Raw genomic sequence first — 20,747 nt, 5'->3', positions numbered from 1 at the left:
CTACACTACAGAGGCCGCCGGGATATTTCATATATTATAACTGTGTGGTTTTGGAAGCATTATTTTATGTGACAGATTTTATTTATTTTTTGTTTTTTTACACATTTATTTCATATACGGCTATCGTTGACTGTTGCCTGCTAGTTTCGATTATTTTCAGAGAACTATGGTTACGGTACGCTATGGCGTTGCACATGACATGAAAGGCTACCAACTGCGGGTATCCAAAGTATATATTACCTTATAAACCTACTCAAAATACGAAATTGGGCTGGATTTCTTTGACTTTTGTGGTTGACTTCAATTAATTTTATAAATCTTTTGTTTGCAGAGTGCGACTGGCTATATCAGGATGTTGGATGCCGGGTGCGAGGCGCTTGCGTGGCCGCCAGCCCAGGCTACCCGGGGCTGTACCCGCCCAGGGCCCGCTGCCTCTACCACATAGCCACCAGCTCTGTCCACACGAGAGTTCGCCTGAACTTCACAGCCGTGCTCTTTCCGAGAGGGTACGTCACAGATTGATACTAATTTAATATTTATATAGTCACATAACCAATCGTAATCTGAATTATTGCGTATCAGTTCATTTTTTCTAAGTAGTAAATAATTTAATGACTAATAAAACTGATACAGAGATCTAATCTGTGGTCGAGTGATAGTGTCGAGAACTTGCGGATCAGAGGTTCAAAGACTCACTGCATTGATATTTAAGGTAATTTTAAAATAGCTCGAAAATTCAATATTTGGGTAATAGAACTTGAATATTTACGATGTTGGTAGAAATTGTTTGTTTGTTTTTTTTAAGCCAATCAACGGGCTTACAAGAGCCCTAAAAGATTGGCATTATTGAGTATATATTATTTAATAACACTTTATCTAAACAATCTAAAAGTCTATTTAAATTTACAAAGGTATAATAATGGCATAATCTAGGCGGACATGGCAAGTGTGTCATCGCGAATCAGGAGTAAAAACACCGTTTGCTTCTTGAATGCTTGCCTTTGCTGTAGGAACACATCGACATAACCGTTTAATGAGATTTTGTATTTACTGTTCTGATGATCCTTGACAGAGGGGAAAAGAGTCCGATGTTGGTACTCGTATTATAATTTCTTACAGCAAAGACAGCATTGGTACTCAAGTTACGGTGAGGTACATTAAAGTTAATCTAAGCGAGAATATCGTGGGCATCTATACAGTTAGATATTAATTTGTGCAAGAATATCAAACCAGCCAAAATCCTTCTAAATTTTAAATTGATGATATGAAAGTACTCTAGACTATCATAATAGTTAATCATGAAAGTATTTAGTCCAATTCTAAATATTAACGATTTTAAAAAATTTACGTTGCACCAATTCAATCCGCGTTATATGAATATTATAATCAGGAGACAATATTATTGAATTCAATTCAAGCAAGCTACGAACAGATGATTTAAACAATGTTATTGCAACTTTTGGGTTTTTGAATGGCTTAAAAAATCCACAGATTTTGGACGCTTTCTTGTAAATGTGATCAATGTGATGGTTGAATTTAGGTTTGCTTTCAAAAAATAACCCAAGATTTCGAATAGTCTCGCCATTCATTAAAATTGTGTTGTCGATTGAATAATGGAAAACAATTTTATTATTTTTTGTTGTGTAATAAGCATACATTTATTTATATTAAAAAATATGTCGTTTTCATGACACCAAGACAAAAAAAATCATTTTGTAGTTTATGACAGTCATCAATTGATTTTTAAAAATTTAAAATAAAAATGTTGTAATTAAAATATTGTATGCTAAAAAGGTATCCTAATAAAGAAAAAAAAATACGAATTCTCCTTTTTTATTTTACAAAAATAAATGTATATTACGCCTTTTATCGTATTAAAATATCAAACTTATTTGAACTGTTGCATTTAAATCCTTATAAGCTTTACATAATTATAATAAAAAGTAATAAATAAAACAAAGTTAATTAGGCTAATACAAAAAATAAATAAACGGAGAAAAATTATGTAGTCACATAAGTAGGTACTATGAGTAGTATTGGGTAATTGAGTCAATTTCTTAGAATTTTTTTTTAACACATTCGAAAGACCTTACATTATTGAAAGATAGGCTGGAGGTTGGGCTTATCTAGAGACCAATGTATGTTTAATGAGTAAGAAACTACCTTAAATATATCTTCTCTTCAAGACCGTCGAAATAAATCCGACCTTCTAGTTCTATTTAAAATTTTCAACTCACTCTTTGATGCGCCTGAACTACTAAGCTCAATATAATTAAATGTCCCAACTAGAAACCTCAGACAAAACTTACTCTTTCATACCGATAATCTTAAAACTCACTATGGTTTTCATTGTCCTATGCCCAGAATCCTTAAGTCTGCCAACAAACATACCAGTCTTGATTTCTTTGATAACAAGTTGTCTTCTTTCAAACGATTACTGAATCAAATACAATTATAAACACCTCTCTCTCGCTTCCACTCCCACAAAGTCTACTATATACAATTGAGTCTTTCTACTTTTTAAAAAATAATTCTCAATGTAATGCCTTAATAATGCCCATTGGGCGTATATATAAATAAATATATAAAATAAATAAATAAAGTAATTATTTTAATTGTTGTAGATTGAACTGCACTAATTATTAATTAATGGAATAACACTTTTTTTTTTTTAAATATGTATTATTTATTATTTATGATTGTGAGGCTTTATTAACTGTTGCAAATACTTCATTAAAGAACTTACTTAGTAACAGTTTGATGTTACCTGTATTTTTAATATCACTTATTTAGTACTAACTTCGTATTTAACACCTTGAATTGGAATACGAAAGAAGTGCAATAAGATGCTTACTTGATTAGTGCGATAAGTTTAATTTCACCAATGTCAAATATATAAATATGTATATACATTTATTTATTTATTTATTTATTTATTTATTCACACTCTTTATCAAAATACAATTCCATATTCACTTTGCCCAGCTAACAAGGGTACATACCCCGTTCCAAGCTAGGCAATTACATTTTTATGTATAATAATAGTTAACAAATTAATATAGAGCACAGACAAACAAAATATAAACTTATTCGGATACACATTTTGATTCATATACATACAGACATACACATATATACACACATGTATATATAAATATACACATATATACACACATGTATATATAAATATACACATATATACACATGTACATACACACACACGTACATACACCCATGCGCATACACATACATACATTCATAAAAACATAGACAATTTATGTATGCGAAACTTCATGGTTGTCATCTATAAATATATATTTTTTTAATTATTCCTTATTTTTTATATTTTATTTTTGACATCCAGTAAGGTTCTCCAATCCGTGGCATGCATCAACTTTTCTGACTCCTTACGACCAATGTCATGAAAGAGCGAGGTCAACACCTTCCGTAACTTGACAACACTCCCGTCTTTCCACGATTCTGGCAAAAGGTTATGGACCTTTTTGCCGACGTTATAGTGTTGTCTCGATGCCAGAACAGTGTTGACCCCTTCACTTAGTATCAGATCCCTATTAGAGTATCTTGTATTATGGTTGTGGTTGACGCTTGGGTAAATGTCTCTCTTTATGTGTGTAACCACTACCGTTCTCAATATATACTGTTGAATAATATTCAGTACTCTGAATTCTTTGAAGAGCAAGTCACTTGGATAGCGAAATGTTTGATATATATATTTAATTTGTTTAATATGCATATTATATGGTATATTAGATAATCTTTATTAAATTATGCAAATAAGGTAATGTTATGCAAGAGATACTGATTAAATTAGCTCATTTGAACTCTTTCTGGAAAGTAGTGAAAATATGTAGATTAAAAATAACCGAAAATCTTTCTGTTGAAAATTTCCTTTGTGTCTAGTTAAATGCTAGCTCTGTAGCCTAGTTTAGTGCTAGCAGCTAGCTTCACCGAACGTAAACCAATCTAAATAATGATGATGGCATCCTTTACCTACATATAAAACTAATACTTTAAATGCCTCAGTTTGTCGGAAATTGCCATAGTCAATTGAGAAAAATATAGCGAAATCCATTTACAATTTATTTTTTCGTGAAATAGTTTTTTGATATAATTTATTTTTGTGTTTTGTAACAAATTAATTTACAAGATTGCGATCTTTCAAACGTTTCTGTTTTCAAAGCCTTGTCGCAAATTATCTTTCATCGGAAATGCGTAGTAAATATTTTTCATCAGACTTATACGAACTTCATAATACATTTATCACGAATTTACCCTTGTGTGAATGTGACAACTATTCGGTACAAAATACAACGATCTTATTTCTTAAATGGTAATAACATTAGCCATTCTGTCAGTTGCAATCTTTTCAGCAAACATCATAGCCACATCTTCAGGAACTGTGCAGAAAATCGTGTAGTCTAAATTCATAATAATTTATACAAATTTTATCCAGTGAAAGAATACGTCTAAAAACATGCCACTAGTATACTGCCGTTCCAAGCAAGAAGGCAGCAGCAAACATTGTAAAAGTTTTGAGGAAATTCAGGTTTTACATATTTATTTGTTCATTTGAGATGTATTTATTAGAGTAAGTTGTTTAGAAAGATTAATTTTTTTTATCAGATGACATTAAAAAAACACAGTTTTTAATTTTTGCTAGATACTGCCTTTTAGCTTGGAAGGGCAGTATAATATATATTTATGTAATAGGATCATTATCATCATACACGTTTAAATTTTAGAATGCGATATCTTTTTTTTTGTACCATTAGTAATATTTTAGTTGAAGAACGTTTTAACTACGCTTTTATTTCGGCTCTTGTCCTTTCTCTCGTTTCGTTTCGAATTTCACGTCAACTTTAATTTCCTCACATTAGTTGATTATATTTAACGGTTTATAATTTGTCTCAAACCCGACTGAGGTTTTTATTTACAAAGATCCATTGCATCGCGTGTAACCATAATCTGAAAACTTTTGTGTATTTAATTATCATCGCCTCCTTGCCCAGCTCCTAAATAATCGAACCCGCGACGCCAGTTTCACAGTTAGCCGTCTAACCAACTGCGCCGATGCGCCTGTCTGATCTTATTATAATAAGTACCTACCCTTTTCTCTTACATTAAATTACGTTGCTGATATTTTTGATTAAATTTCTTTACTTAATTTTTTATTACTGTTAATATCCATTTTTAGTTTTATAAACCACCTTTAGTTTAAAATCTTCTTTTAATATTGCTTTTTCAAGTTTTAAAGATTACTTGAAAACAATTTTTTTTTTCTCTGCTGCACTTTATTGTATCTCAAAGGTTATTTCTAACTTTTAAAAAAAAACAAAACATATCATTATATTATTTTGTAAGTAAAAACTCTATTTTTAAAAGTAAATATGTCTGCTTCTCACTGGGAAGTCTTTATCTAATAAAATTTTTCTTTCATTTGTAAAAATTTAACATTTAAATTTTACATTTTAAAAACTTCTTGCATATCCTATTTTTTTGCTTGAATTTACATTTTACATTTTTAAGCCTTGATAATGGAAAAATCATTTTTAGAAAACATATTTATTTGTAAAATTATACAAAATGTACACATTTATTATTTAGATATCACAAAGTTAATTATTTTCATACATATTATATTTATAATTTTATTGGTATGTACGTTTTCTTTCTGTAGCGTATCACTTATCATCAATTACAAAATCTTGGCTTTTGGGAGGTATTTTGTTTTGTTTTTCCTGTGTATTTAAAAAAAAACACGTATTAGTGTGTAATACGAGAAGATACCCAAAAAAAACGGATTAATATTATGGCGGGCGAATCCTTCGTAGCGCGGGGTTCTGCTGATAAGATCATGTAGAACTACCTTTTACCACTCAGAATTCCAAGTATCGTTGTAAGAAAGATTTCGTTTAGCTGATGTGAATTTTTTTGTGACAGTGTTTTGTGTGCTCGTCGTTTTTGCCGTGGATGATCGAGCGCGCGGTCATTTCTTCCTGCTAAAAAAAGTATGACCGCTGTGTCCTAACCCCCTTTTCACCTGATCTAGCCCGCTGCAATTTGAATGAAAAAATACATTATGGGATAAGGAAAAAACAGCGGTGGAGTCGCTGTCAACCACCATGGAAAACGAATTTTAAAAGTCTCCAATCATGTAATAAGAATTTTTTCTTAAATGTTTTTTTTATTATTCCGGCTTCTTTTGGGTGAGCGTAATAAATATGTATCGAATCAAAATTCAAAGAAAAATTTAGAGTCCACAAAATTTTCTAATCTTATCTTAACATAATACACCATATTTATTTTTTTAAAAGTAGTCATTAGTCATAAGGACTTGTCAAAAGAGGTAACATTACACATGATCGATATTATAAAGGCAATAAAAGGTATCAACGAAAGCAGGACACCAAATGCCGAACACTCTTCAAATGGATCGGAAGATCCGTTGACGAATTACAACAGTTTGCCTTCTCCTGACGAGTTTTCTGTGGTTTCTTCGTCACAAGAGCAAATGCGGAGAGGCTCCTGAAACAGGCCATAGCCGAAATCTCCCACCCGATCCTTACATAATATATCAACTAAATAACCAAACAAAGTTTTTCATTGAAGTAAATTTTATAGAATATTTTTTTTTTTTGAAGTAAACAAATATTTAACCATCCTTTTGAAGTAAATATAAACCTCTACACCACTAGCAAGGTGAAAAAATAATGCAACTTACATATTATCAACAAAAAAACATATTCCTGTCTTAATAAAGCTATCCATACCTCGAAATATGTCGTCACCCCCGATGAATTCCGTCGAGGTTTTAATCAAGTACTTGACTGAATATATATTTGAGCAAATGTATTTCAAAAAGTTTAACTTGTTTTCAATTTTATAATAAATCTCTTTTTGTATTTTTCTTTCAATTTCTGGGTTGTTTTACTAATTATTATGGTTGAGTACGCGCTTTTGGCCTTATTCGTTATTCCAATAATATTATCCTTACTAATAGGATATGAATACCCACATAATTAATTCAAATTCAGTCTACCCTGAAACATATATTGCTCGGGGATCTAATTCATTCATATCTGACGAGTATTAACGTATCCAACTCTGTTACAAGCCTGAGGATTACATTCTCCAATATTGGACTATAATATAATCTAAATACTCGTAATTGTAGGCTACAGTCATTTTACAATTTATTAAATAAGCGTTATTTTTGTACCGGTAAGTATCCATGCGGAATAAAAAATATAAATCTCCATAGATTCAGAAGGGCCTGTTTCACACTTATCACCAAAATCTACAAGATTCAGATAAAATAGAGTCCATTGTTATTTTTATATTCAGTTTTTTTTAGTTTAATGTTTCTCCAAACGTATATAAGTGCACAGTTTTACTTTCTTTCGTAGATTCAAGGATCAGAGGTTTGAGGCTCGAAAAATAATTGATAAAATAAATAATTCTAAAAGATAATTCAATTGGTATTCTTATTTACATTTATCATTCACTTACATAATACATTTTACACAACGGAATGTGCATATGGGCTAGTGAAGTGACGAAATCCACAGAAAATATAAATTTTTTATAATTTAAATATTGAAATTAATATTTCACTTTTTACATGGAGACAACTTTTTTAAATGTTACTTCTCATATTTTTTTTACTAATTTATTATATCTTATTTTGAAAATTTAAAAAATAGCAGTATTACATAAAATATTAACAAAGTAATTTACAATTTTATAAACCAAAGTTGTAATCTCGTTGCATCGTCTGCGTAGCATGTGTTAACGACCTTATCTCCCTTAGTCCTAGAGTTACCAGTTTCTTCATTCTTAAAAGCATTTTTAGACATTTATTTTGTTAGTGCAATAAAAGTTTTTTGACTTATTTATATATTGTGATATATTAAGTTATAAAGATGTTCAAACATACTTTGTTTCTTTGTTGTTTTGAATACTAAAAAAAAATTGAATATAATTTAAATCCCGAATTGAATCATGGTCACTCCTGGGAATGTAATTCATATGTATTATACTTTGTATAACATGATTTATGAAAAAAAAAAAAAAAAAATTTAAAGGAATATTTTAATTGTGAGTTATTTATTTTACATAAACGGCATAAATTGCCTTTAACATATATTGAACATAAATATGAAAAAAAAATAAAATTCAAATATAAGAAAACATAACAAAAAATGATAAAATTGCATAACTATAACAATAGTAACAAGTAGGTAAATACACATAAGCAACCAAAAATATTAACGAAATAAATACATAAATATGAAAAAACAAAAAAAGGAAAAACATTTTTAAATATAAAAAAAAGTTTAAGAATAATATTTCGAGAGGAAAAAAGAAATCAGACTCGTTTTATAACTATCAAGTCCCGAACCAAATATATCAGCCTTGTCCTCATACTGATTGCCATATCTATGGAGCCTAGGAATAGGCGAGTGCATGTGACAGTTGGTTCTAGAACTTGCAGAACAAAAAGGAGATCTTTGGATCTGTTTCGAGTTATGGCGAAAGGCCAAATAAATTATACTCTGATGAGAGAGGTACTACCTTTACCTATAAGAATACCTTAGAACAATTTACATGGATGAAAAGTCATCATCAAGCGGGCTCGTTTGCTTGTCGAGCGTGTCCGTGGATTTCTTCTTTATTCGTCACTGAAAACGGAGGGCATCGAATCTAGTGAAGAAAAGCCTTTGGGTAGTTTACAAAAATGGGTTTACTGCATGTTACAACATTTAAATCCTCAAACATGTAGCCATAAAAATAACACATAGATATACAGTTATATGGGAAAGGACATTTATGACCCAGGATTACTCTTGTAATATACCATACACCTGACCATTACTAGTTCGAATCTTAGTATATACATAGGTATAGACAGACTTTGTCTTGCCCGAACGTTGGCTTGCTTGCCTGGTTGCCTGCCTGGTTCCGCAATAGTTTTTAAGATATTCGAACTTTCCACCTACTGTTTCCTATTGTGAATCAATGATTGAACTCCAAAAGGAAAAAAAAATAATATTCAAATATTCTATTTAAGTGGGTACTTAGGTACTTGTTTATGGTTGAATTCCAAAACATAAAATAAATATTTTTTCAAATATGGCATTCTTTTTGCAAACGTCAAACTCCGGTTGTCTTACCAACAAACGGGTTTACTTATGTAGGAATACAATTGTTTTAATTGTATTGAATTTAATATTATTTTAGTGATATCAAAAATACAATAAAAATAAATAAATGGGTGGAAGTTATAAGGAATTTAAGGAAAGAATCTGATTAAGATCAACAAAAAACAAATACTGTTTGTAAACATTAAAAAAAAAACTTTTTTACACACAAAAAAACAACATCTTTTCATTTTTTGCAAATGCATTCTCCTCGAATGCAACCCTGATAGATCGATGAATAAAACATTTATGCTCCTAACCTTTTTGTTACACATTTGATAAAAAAAATTAATATCTACGAACACGCACAGCGCAAAGATCTATATTTCTCTGAAAATCGCACGTAAATCGGTTAAGCCGTTTAGGAGGAGTACAGTGACATCACAAGTACAGAGGAATTATATATATAAAGATGACCTCTGTTATAACAAATTTCCTACGAAAAATGTTCTACAGTACAGTGACAATATGCAGTTTTGTAATTATTTAAAGACACATAAAGTATAAGCAGATGGTTTTTGTAGGGCGTTCTACCCATAAATGTTCCAGAACTTTACAATATCCCCACATAATGTTCTTAATTTACATGGCCAGGATATAACCTGCGCGAAAGATCGAACTCATTACTTATCGACTAATCCGAACGAAGCTATCGAATAGCGATATTGAAGTGATTTTAACGATACGACCTACGAAAATGGTTGTTATGCTCTTATCTGTTAGGGGCTTGCTTACGCCGAGATGGTCAGCTCCGGAGGAAGAAAGCAATGACCAGCTCCAAAGGAAGGGTGACACGTCTCCGCGGCGCAGCTCTAGTCTCTAGGAACCGAGGCTTCAGGAGGACGCTGGCAAGTTAAGAGGGGGCATATCCGAGTTACGGACCGGGGCAATCCCAGTCCAAGATGAGCATCGGGTGCCAGGAGGGCACAAGGCTGGGTACGGAAACCTAGCCGAACTACGAGAATATGGTGGGGGCCTTTTTGTGATGTGGTTAAACCAGGAGATATGCCGGGACGAAGCGTAACGTGCCGCAATGTACCGAGATGTAATGTGATGTAACGTGGCGTAATGCGACGTGACGTAATGCGACGTAGCGTGATGCAACGTAGCGTAATGCCTTTTTTTACATAAGAGTTGCATTATTTTTTACCTTGCGTATAATGAACACCAAACTTCTAAGTTTTGAGAGTAAGTGCTTGAGAAGAATATTAGGTATAAGGTGGTTTGATTTTATAACTAACATTGAAATCCAAAAACGGACGCAGCAGCCTCCTATAACGAGCGTCTTGAGAATGCGGCGGTGGACCTGGCTTGGACACGTGCTGCGCATGCCTCGGAAGAATCTAAACCCAAGTTGCCTCTTCTTTAAACCTGAGAGATCACGTCGTCCTGGAAGGCCGTCAATGACGATCTTTAGACTTTATTCGGCGGAATTAAGGGGCGTTGGATTTACATGGGAAGAAGCGAGAGTGCTGGCTGGCGATTGGGTCTCCTGGAGGCAACTGGTGATGTCCACATGCTCCACTTAGGAGCGGATGTTTAAAAGAAGAAGAAAATTAATTAATATACAAGTCTTATATTTCAAAAAGAGAATTTTTCTGCTATTGTATTACATTATTTTAGCTAAACTGTTGGAATCAGGAAAGATATTCTATTTTAGGCCAATCAGGTACTTCTCAGCATTTGCTCATGTGGAGAGGAAACCACTTAAAACTCTTCAGGAGAAGCCGGCCTGTTGACAGTTTTCAACCGGCCTTCCGTTCCACTAGAAGAGTGTTCGGCATTTTGTTCCCTATTTTGGTTTATTTTTCCGATTGCCTGCACTATATTGATCATGTATGATACTCCCTCTCCTGTGAGTTCTTTATTACCCATCACCGATGGGATGTCGCAAAGATCTTCACCCAAGCTTCTGCAACGCGCCTCTAGCTGTTGTCTTTGAAAACTGAAAAAGGTAATGCTAGAATCTTCAATGAGCCAAAGCTCATGCGAATATCACAGAATGCACTACCTCAATGGAATGGAATGCACGGTCCAATTTACTAATAAAGCGGTATCCGGGAGATTGCAGGATTAGCGCTCGTTTACTGACGGCCTACACGAGAACTATAGTGATTCTGTTTACTGTAGAGCTGATACGCGGAGCGTCTTTTTTGTGTCTAAAGCGCCGGTCGACGCGCGGTCACGTCTGTGATGATTTCCGGAATGCCAAGGCTTTCTCGCGTCGGCGTCGGTCGGGGGAGGTCTACTCTACTTCACCTACCCTTCTCCTGTATTTGTTAGGGCCGTGTGTTTTTTCTAGAAGAATTTGCTGCGTGTATACACACTAATAAATACACCCGGGGATTGGTTCAAATGAATAGCGACGCGAATTACAATTGGATAGGATAAAACGGATGATTTTTCCTGGATGTTAGGATCGGGGGCTTGTAACCGCAAGGATCCAGGAGCGTGAAACCTGTGTTCCTTTATTTAACATAATGTCGAGAATCGATTTTTTGACAGAATCAAAAATAAATATGTGTAAAGTTACTTTTTTGCAAACTAGAATTTATGCAATAAATTACTAATTACATTTATTTTAGTGGGTTAAGTGAATACGTTAAGTTATAAACATATTGGAAATCAAAATATATAATCATAAAATCTTTTAAATTTTCAATGGAAGCTCTAGCAATGCGTTCGTACTCGTTTACATTTAATAAATAAATATCGAGGAAGACTTCGTTATAAACTAAGTAGTATTGAAATTCCAAAAAATAAATATAAAAAGAAAAAAAAAAATTAACATAACATTTATTAAAAGTTATATACGTACTTACTCGTATATTTACATTTGACAAGTTTGTAGATAGGTTTCTAAAATATAGGATAGGACTTCTTTGACAATAAGTTGTAATTTTATCAATCAAAATTCCACGATATTTTCCTTTCTAAGAATCCTGAATTAAATAATGATAAGTCTTTGAAGTTTAAGCCGAAATAATGATTTTTCCATTTATTAAAATTATTTTTCTTAGAAAAATATTTTCATTCCTTCAATAACACGAAGTATTTTCGACACGTATGAGCCCTAAAACTTTTGTTTGGGATTCTGAAATATTGGTTCCCTTAATATTTATGTTCAGTAATTTCAATAATGTTATAGAATATTCTATTATTGAATTGAGTTTTCAAGCAATATTTTATTCCTTCCAGTACGTTTAGATAATAAAGTATGCATCATTATTTTTTTGTTTTATGGTATTGCTGAGATCAAAGCAGAAATAAATAATAAAAAGTATTTTGTACGAAAATATTTAGACTTAGTTCGGCATAAATCATTTGATAGACTTACAAAGTTATTTTTTTTTGCCCACTGAAAAGAAAAAAAATCAATTACCAATAGATTTATTCATATCAGAAATGTATTATTTTATCCGTAATGTTTTAAGACCTTTTTGTATTGGAAAAGTATGCGGTGCGTTTCTTATTACCTTCTTAAAGTCTACATCCACATATATGTATATGATTTTTGGAGTAAATAAATTCCACCTTCGGGCGGATTTACAATAAAGTAATATATGTGAAATAGAACCAGAACCTTCGACGAGCGTTTTTAACTCGATAGCTACTCTCAGATAAAAATACTGGAAAAGTAAATCGAGTGGACATAAGTCTGCCTCGTAGTGTAGTAGTTGGTGCCTTCACTTACCATGCTTGAGGTCCCGGGTTTGACTCCTGAAAGAACGAACGTGAAATATAATTTTCAAAAGTGTTCCAATATTTCACTTTACCTGGGCTGGCAACTAAAGTGTAAGGCTGATCACCTTACTTTCATCTTAATAATCGAAATAAGCTTAATTAAATTTACTTATTCAGTGCCTTACCACTCTGTGCTGATAGGGAAATGATGATAATAATTTGTGATATTTTCTTTATTATTATTTTTTTTTAAAGAATACTTCGTAATGATGAAAAAGGAATCTAATCGAGTAAACTACTTTTTTCCCGGAATCACAACGCGACGAATTCGTAACCTTTTGTAATTCGTCACCTTTTTTAATTAAATTTCTTTGTCACTCGTTTGTACCGCGTTTACGCAAGCTAGGACAGTGATGGCAAACGTTTTTGAAATATGGGACGATTTTTTGTTTTTTATTACTAGCTCGTGGGCGTATAATTAAGAATAGTCCAGAAACCGCATACGCACATCAAACAGAAGGCGACTCAACTACTCATAAATGAGTAGGTTTACGTTTTGACCCATTAGTTTCTTTGTAGACGTCGCTTAGTACGCAACTCTTGATTTGAATTCAACTATACCGTGTTGTGTTCTTTTAAAGTGTAGAAATACTACTAGGAGCTTAAAGAAACAGGATGCCATCGCATTTCATGTGTAATTAGTAAATGAATGAGTATGTAACAAATGCATTACTTAAAAATTGAATTATTTTTCCATCTGTCAGATTGTAGAATAAAGAAAATGAACATTTTGTTAGTTTTGCCAGGGTAGTAATTTTTTTTACCCTACTTTGCTCATCTAATGAGAAAACTAATGAAAATTGGATCTTGAATACCTAAAAAGACTTGTTTTTCGTAATTTGATAATGATTTTTGTATAAATATTATTTTATTTATTTTTTTACTCTACGGCACAAGTACCTTTCACAATATAAAATAACACATTATAATGAATTCAGTTAAACAAAAAAATATTTATTTAAATATGGATATAGCAAAAAAAAAAAACAAGAAAAATATAAATCCATAAATATATGTCAGTATACAAAGATATTTTTAAAAATTCGTATAATAATCATATATAATTCACTTAATTTTTTAGACTGTTATATTTAAATTATAATTACATATTTAATACCAAAAACACGTACTTCTTTTGCTAAGAGAAATTTCTCGTTTGTGGCCCCAATAATATTCAATGTCCAGGATGAACAGATTAAGTTCCCCGAAATGAAAGCTATTTTCAGGAGAGGTGTGCAAGTTTGGATTTTGTCTAAAGGAATAGATCATTGCGGGAGACTGCTGCGAGATGTTACATAAATTTATGTTATTGCGCGTATTGCCAAAATGTTTATTGAAATAGTATATATTTTTGCTATTATTTAATTATGTACATGCTTCCACTTTCCATTTTTTTGCATCCGAACTGAACACAGGGCTCTTGGCTTTAGAGAGATAGGGGTGCGTTATTATTTTATTTTTTCGTATACATGTATTTGTATGAATAAATAAATAAAAATGGAAAAAATATTTTATATTATAAAAGGCACTGGTACCATATAATACTTTAAAAACAATACTTATCTAATTTAAATTCAACAGTCAAATCAATTAAATTCACATAATGGTTACGTATTCAGCTGGCTATATTCAAAAGGCAGTTCCTAAACTCCATCGGTACGAAACATCACGGTGTAAATAATAATATTAGTAAAATTGCTACCACAACGTTTGGTACGTGCGAAAATCTACCCTTTGCCAGTCCAATGTATGAGTATACAGGGTGGTTAAAAACTGGAAGTAAAAAGAAATGTGTTGATAAAACACCCGTAGAGATGTACTGTGTATATAAGTCGATCATGTTACGATTTTCACTTGATTTCACTAGTTACCTAAAGTTTTTTTCAGTGGGTGCATATTTATTTTTACTTATTTTTCTTTTTTCGTATTATCAAATCATCACAGAAAATTTCATCGGAATTATTTTTAGTATGAAAATAGTGTTCCTTAACCAAGCGCTTGGTGATGCCTATTTTAGTCATATTGTTAAGGAACGCTGTACTCATACTAAAAATTATAAATTCAAAATACTGTCTATTGTGGGGGACCGAATGCTCCCTGATAAATACCGTTAAGTTGGCAACACGGAAGTCCTCTTCTATTGGCAACACTGCGCTTGTACGAACCTAACTTCAAGCCATACTATGTTCCTACTTCATACATAAAAATGTCAAAGCTCGTTGCACTTCTCACCGTTTGTTTTTTGCGTCAACACTCTTTTCCACGTAAATTATGGTTTTTTTTTTGATAAATTTATGATGATCTAGTGCAGGGGTAGCCAACTTGATTAGACCCGGGGTCTAATTTTTAATGTCCAGTGTCCATGGGATCGACTAATCCCAGTAGCGCGCTGGGCACTGTATTGAAACTCCAATTGAAGTTTTTAATACGTATAAGATAAATATAAGGCATATACATTAGGCATACACTTCACAATTCAGTCCAGAAACTATGACATATTGCAGTTAAAAATCAATTAATTATATAGACTCTACCAGGACTCAAACCTTGAACCCCTAAGAGTCTAAAATACTCAAGGATACAGGATTCATCCTCAGTACTGTATTTAAAACTTTATCATACGTTTAATTAAAAAATCCATGTTGTTACGCACGCAAATAACTTATCATTATCATAATTCTCTTTTCCGTACTTAATGGTGCATAGAACACTGTATTGAAATATCAAATGTAGTGCATTTCAATAATCTGTTGAACATTAACTAAATAGCCAATAAAATCTTGAAAGTCTTCGTCTTTTTGTAACCTTTTTTTTTCTTCTTGTATCGCGATTGACAATTCTTATTTATTTATTTATTCATATTTTACTCTTACAAACCATAAACAATAATAAAAGTTATGTGACTTCACTGGGGTTACCCGTGCCAAGGACACTTAACAATATACTTTTTTGAAATGTTTTTTCATTTGAGAATAAACAAAGAAGACTAACTTAATCAACAGATTAATTATCAAAATATTCAGACTGTTTTAAAAACTAGGTATATATGTTCATATATCTTATTGATATTACCAAACGCACAATGAAAATAACAAAAATCTAACATAAACCATACACTTGTGGAGCAGTTGATTCAATATTGGTTTGGGCGAATGATACGATCCATTTTACTTCTACCTAGTTCCACTTTCATTTTTTTATAGCCTTTTTAAAAAAATTCTCGCTACTAATTATTTTAATAGATAGTGGAAGTACGTTAAAGATTTCAATTGAATAATACTCAAAATCCCTTTGGCTACGATCAACCAGTCAATCGCAATCGACCTGTTGACGAAATATTATGCACTTAATCCGTGTTCACCTTTCCAATCCTGAATCAACCAAGTAATGCATACTGAACCATCACCTAAATAATAACACTAAATGCGAAAGATCTTTTTTTTTGTGAAAATGTATTTGATGCTTTGTTAGTATAGACAAAGAATAAACAAATTTCTTTTATTGGTAACTTAAACGAAATCAAGGGAAAAAATTAGAAAAATTCATATTTTGAAACGGAATTTTTTATATTAGATTGACCTTTATAAAATTTGTATGTTATATCACAACATTTTTTAACCCCGGGTGTCTGGCCACCCTGTATTCCGTATTTACACAAATCGAGTTCGGGGTATACTTGTAACTTTGAACATCAAATAGTTAATGTGATTGATTCCTCTCAGTACTGTTCATTTGTACTTTATCAACACAGTGTTTAAATAAACCAATTGAATTAGGGGTTAGATATTGAATAGATCTATATACCTGTATCGTGTTTAATCAAACGGAGATAATTTATTACAGCAATAAAAGACTAATGATACTACTGAACTTCATACTATAGAGGTTGGCGTGTTATCCTGCCGTGCTTGAGGTCCTTGGTTTGACTCCTGGGAGGGTCGGCATAAGTATTTATTTGTAAGTTGATTTTGCGCTTATTTTATTTTATTATTTTCCAATTAACATAAAGATTTGACAAATAAATGTTTATCGCGGGAAGCAAAACGAGCGAGTCACAGGAAAGTCTCGGTGCCGATCCTGATTTATGAAGTATGGAATTTGAATAATAAGTACATGCAAGGTTGAGATTAACATTATCGACAAATTTAAGAAAGAAGATCCGAATTGATGGTTGCAGAAATCGAAAAGACCGAGCCATGTCTTTACATGGCACGACCAAACCAAGCAAATACTTGAAAATCAGCATCATCATAATTCTTTTTCCGCACCTAATGGTGCAAAGGGCACTGCATGGGTATATCAATCGCAGCGTATCTTGATCATTTTTGTAACATGAAGGTAAGATGATCAGTTTTATGCTTCAGGTACCTACCAGTCTAAGGACAATGAAATATTCTGGTGTCCCCTTTTAAATAAATATTTCATATTAACCATGTCGGGAATCGAACCCAAAACCTTTTGCATGGTAGGCAAACGCGCTGACCATTACAACACGAGGCCGACACGAGACGACGCGCTTGAAAATTGACATGTCAAAAGTCGGAATAAGCGGCGTCCGTGCAGACGTAAAGGAAGTGAGGTATGTATGCAAAGACAGAGTGATTTAGTTTTCTATTATCTCCGCTTACCCTTACAGGGAAACGGCGTGATGATTGATTTGTTTTTGCGAAACACAAAGAGTTGTTCAAACAAACATGCATAGGTTAGGTTGCAGTTAAGCCAGTTGTTTATTACCCTGTTTCGGATTCATTATATTTTATTCAAGTGTCAAGCCATTCCTTCCTTTGATTCCGGTGGTCCTTGTTTTGAATCCCAATGTACCTACTCCCCCCTGACGGCGAGTCAAGAAAGCAACGCGTGACAACACAACAACGAAAACCGTACCGCGAGCGTGACAGTGATTTCGAATCACCGACATACAAGGAAACGTTCAAAGTGCAAGTGACCAGTGCAAACGATAACGGTGTTTTTCTGGACCAGTGTCAATTAGCTTACCTAAAATCAAACGTTCCCTGTTTTCTTCGAACACGCGTATCGCGAGAGGGCAGGCCTTGTTTACAGTCCCGAGGTCGAAGGTATCGAGCATCCAACAACCCAGTAAAAGTTATTTTATATATTACTAGCGGACCCGACAGACGTTTTCCTGCCCGAATGTTCGCTTGCCTGCTATTCGCTTGGAAAAATATTTTTCATTGATAAGTAGGTACCTAGGTAATTGTTTGTGATTAAATTCAAAAACTAAAAATTGATAATATTCAAATATTGAATTTAAGTAGGTACCTAGTACCTAGGTACTTGTTTATGGTTGAATTTCAAAACACAAAATAAATAGTTTTTCAAATATGACATTCTTTTTGTAAACGTCCAACTCCGGTCTTCTCACCAACAGAGTGGTGTACTTATGTAGGAATACGATTTTTAAAAATGTATTGAATTTAATATTATTTAAGTATTACCAAACATCCAGTAAAAAGAAATAAATGGGAAGAAATTCTAAGAAATTTAAGAAAAGAATCTGATTGGAATTCATAAAAAGCTAATGCTGTTTATAAACATTCAAAAACAAACTTTTTTATACGCAAAAAAACATCTTTCCATTTTTTTGTAAATGCATTCTCCTCGAATGCAACCCTGGTAGATCGATGAATAAAACATTTATGCTCCTAACTTCTTTTTTACAAATTAGATTGGAGATTTTAATATCTGCGAACACGCACAACACAAAGATCTTTATTTATTTGGAAACCGCACGTATATCGGTTAAACCGTTAAGGAGGAGTTAGATGACATCACACATACAGAGGAATTATATATATAAAGATATGCACCACCAGGTTTAATTATTATGATGACGATACTTTGATACACCAATTCTGTTTTTTTTTTCAATTTAAAATTATTCATTTTTTCTGAATTTGTATTATTATAGTAATTTAATTAAATATTAATTTTACCAGTCTTGAAGATGTCGCAAAAGCGATGAAAACAGTCACTGGTTCATCCGACTTTGTGCAGTAAAACAATACTCATCGTTTATTTCTATAATAAATTATAATTCATTTCCACCAAGATTTTTTACAAACTTAACGGAAAAAAATTTAAAAGCAGCATTAGAATATCTAAACCCCGTTTTACTTAATTTTCTTCCAGCTGAAATCAATCTACAATTGTCACGAAGCTAAGTTTAAAATTATTGGAATAAAAATATTTCAACTAATCCCAAAGTTATTTGAAATATTATTTTGAGTACTTACCTATTTTCGTAGAAAAATACTTCATTGAAAGCACGCTTATCTTTGCTATAAACATATCTTACCAATGATGGAGAAATGGACAGGAATTATTACTACGGTTAACTGAAACAGGGTTATTTTCATAAAATAATAACTCAAGGGCCCTTAACTAAAGCGATTTTAGGAATATTGATTTTCTTTTCACTTTTCTTGCTTCTATATTCCCACCTTAAAAATATCCCTAGAGTTGAGAAAATTAAAATTAATCAATCGTTTATTTACTCATATTTAATTCTAATATTGTATAATCATTTAAAAACTGCTACGTTTTTTTCATATTCCCGGAGCGTAAATACAGTTTGGGATGTAAGAAATAACCAGAATCCCGGTTCTTTTACTCTATGCCTACTTTCAGATTAAACAGAAAATAAAGTGAAAGTTAGTCGGTCTTGTAGTTTAGTGATTGGCGCGTTCGCCTTTAATGTTTGAAGTCCCGAGTTTGATTCCTACCAGAAACGAGGTGAAATATTCGTTTCAAAGAGAAATTACACAGAAAAGTTTTATTGTCCCTGGACTTTTTGAAAGCCCCCTCCACTTACCCGGATCCGTTCTAGAGGTCTGGTGGCCTCTTTTCAGAACCGCACATTACAAAACATTTTTTAATAATTAATAAAAGGTTAATTACTTTTCAAAAAACCATCAGCTGTTTTTTTAGTTTATTTAGAATTTACGTTTACTGCTTTCCATGCCCCATCACCGTTAGCGCACCTCAGATTATATTGTAAATTTGTCTGTCACCATCAATCTAATTTTCCCACTGAGGAAGTTCAGTGGTTTTTTTTATTTGCCGATCGACTGTCAATCTAAACCAAAAAAAATATTATTTTTATGTGTCGTATTATCAGCGCTATGACGTTTTGTAGCTTTGAAATGACTCCGCGTGTGATGTCACAAGTTCATTTCGATGAGTTTTGCTAATTAGTAATTGGTGTCCGTGAACCGGAAATCTATTTATTAATTGAACATTTTATATTTTTTTAACTTTTATTTATTCATATTTTTTTCTTACAAGCTATAATTATTAATAAAAATAATGTGACCTCACTGGGGTTTCCCGTGCCGAGGACACTTAACCATATACTTTTTTTAAATTACATTTGAGAATAAACAAAGAAGACTAACTTAAAAAAACGAAGATAATTAACAAATATTCAGTTTTAAAAACAAGGTATTATACATATACAATTTACATACATATTAGGGCGGACATATTGCCTTAAGGCAATTTCTTCCTACCTACCCAAACCGTTCAGTTTGAGAAAATTACAAGTACATGGACATATTAAATCTTACAATTTTATTCAAAATCAAAAACAAAGATTAACAAAATGAAAAATATAAAAAATAAATACTTTAATATGAAGAGTGGAGAGGGTATGGGAAGGAAAGAAGAAGGATAAAGGAACAACTTAAATATTTCGATAGTGACATTTCAATCTTGACTCAAATGTAAATAAAGAAGGGGCGTTTCTAACATTAGTGGGTAGAT

General features: G+C 32.3%; 1 protein-coding gene across 2 annotated transcripts in view; it reads left to right on the top strand.

The window, feature by feature from the left end:
• Positions 1 to 20,747, top strand: part of LOC148281809 (uncharacterized) — a 376,481-nt gene that overhangs the window by 252,734 nt on the left and 103,000 nt on the right. For both annotated transcript variants that reach the window (XM_088226083.1, XM_088226082.1), the window contains one exon: positions 332 to 506. In XM_088226083.1, coding sequence (XP_088082209.1) covers positions 332 to 506 — 175 coding nt within the window. The remainder of the gene's footprint in view (positions 1 to 331; positions 507 to 20,747) is intronic.

The sequence above is a fragment of the Micrasema longulum genome, unplaced genomic scaffold (genome assembly GCF_059751315.1).
Source record: "Micrasema longulum isolate JH-2025_06_02 unplaced genomic scaffold, ASM5975131v1 h1tg000406l, whole genome shotgun sequence".
Taxonomy (NCBI): domain Eukaryota; kingdom Metazoa; phylum Arthropoda; class Insecta; order Trichoptera; family Brachycentridae; genus Micrasema; species Micrasema longulum.
This window is presented reverse-complemented; position numbering and strand designations above follow the sequence as displayed.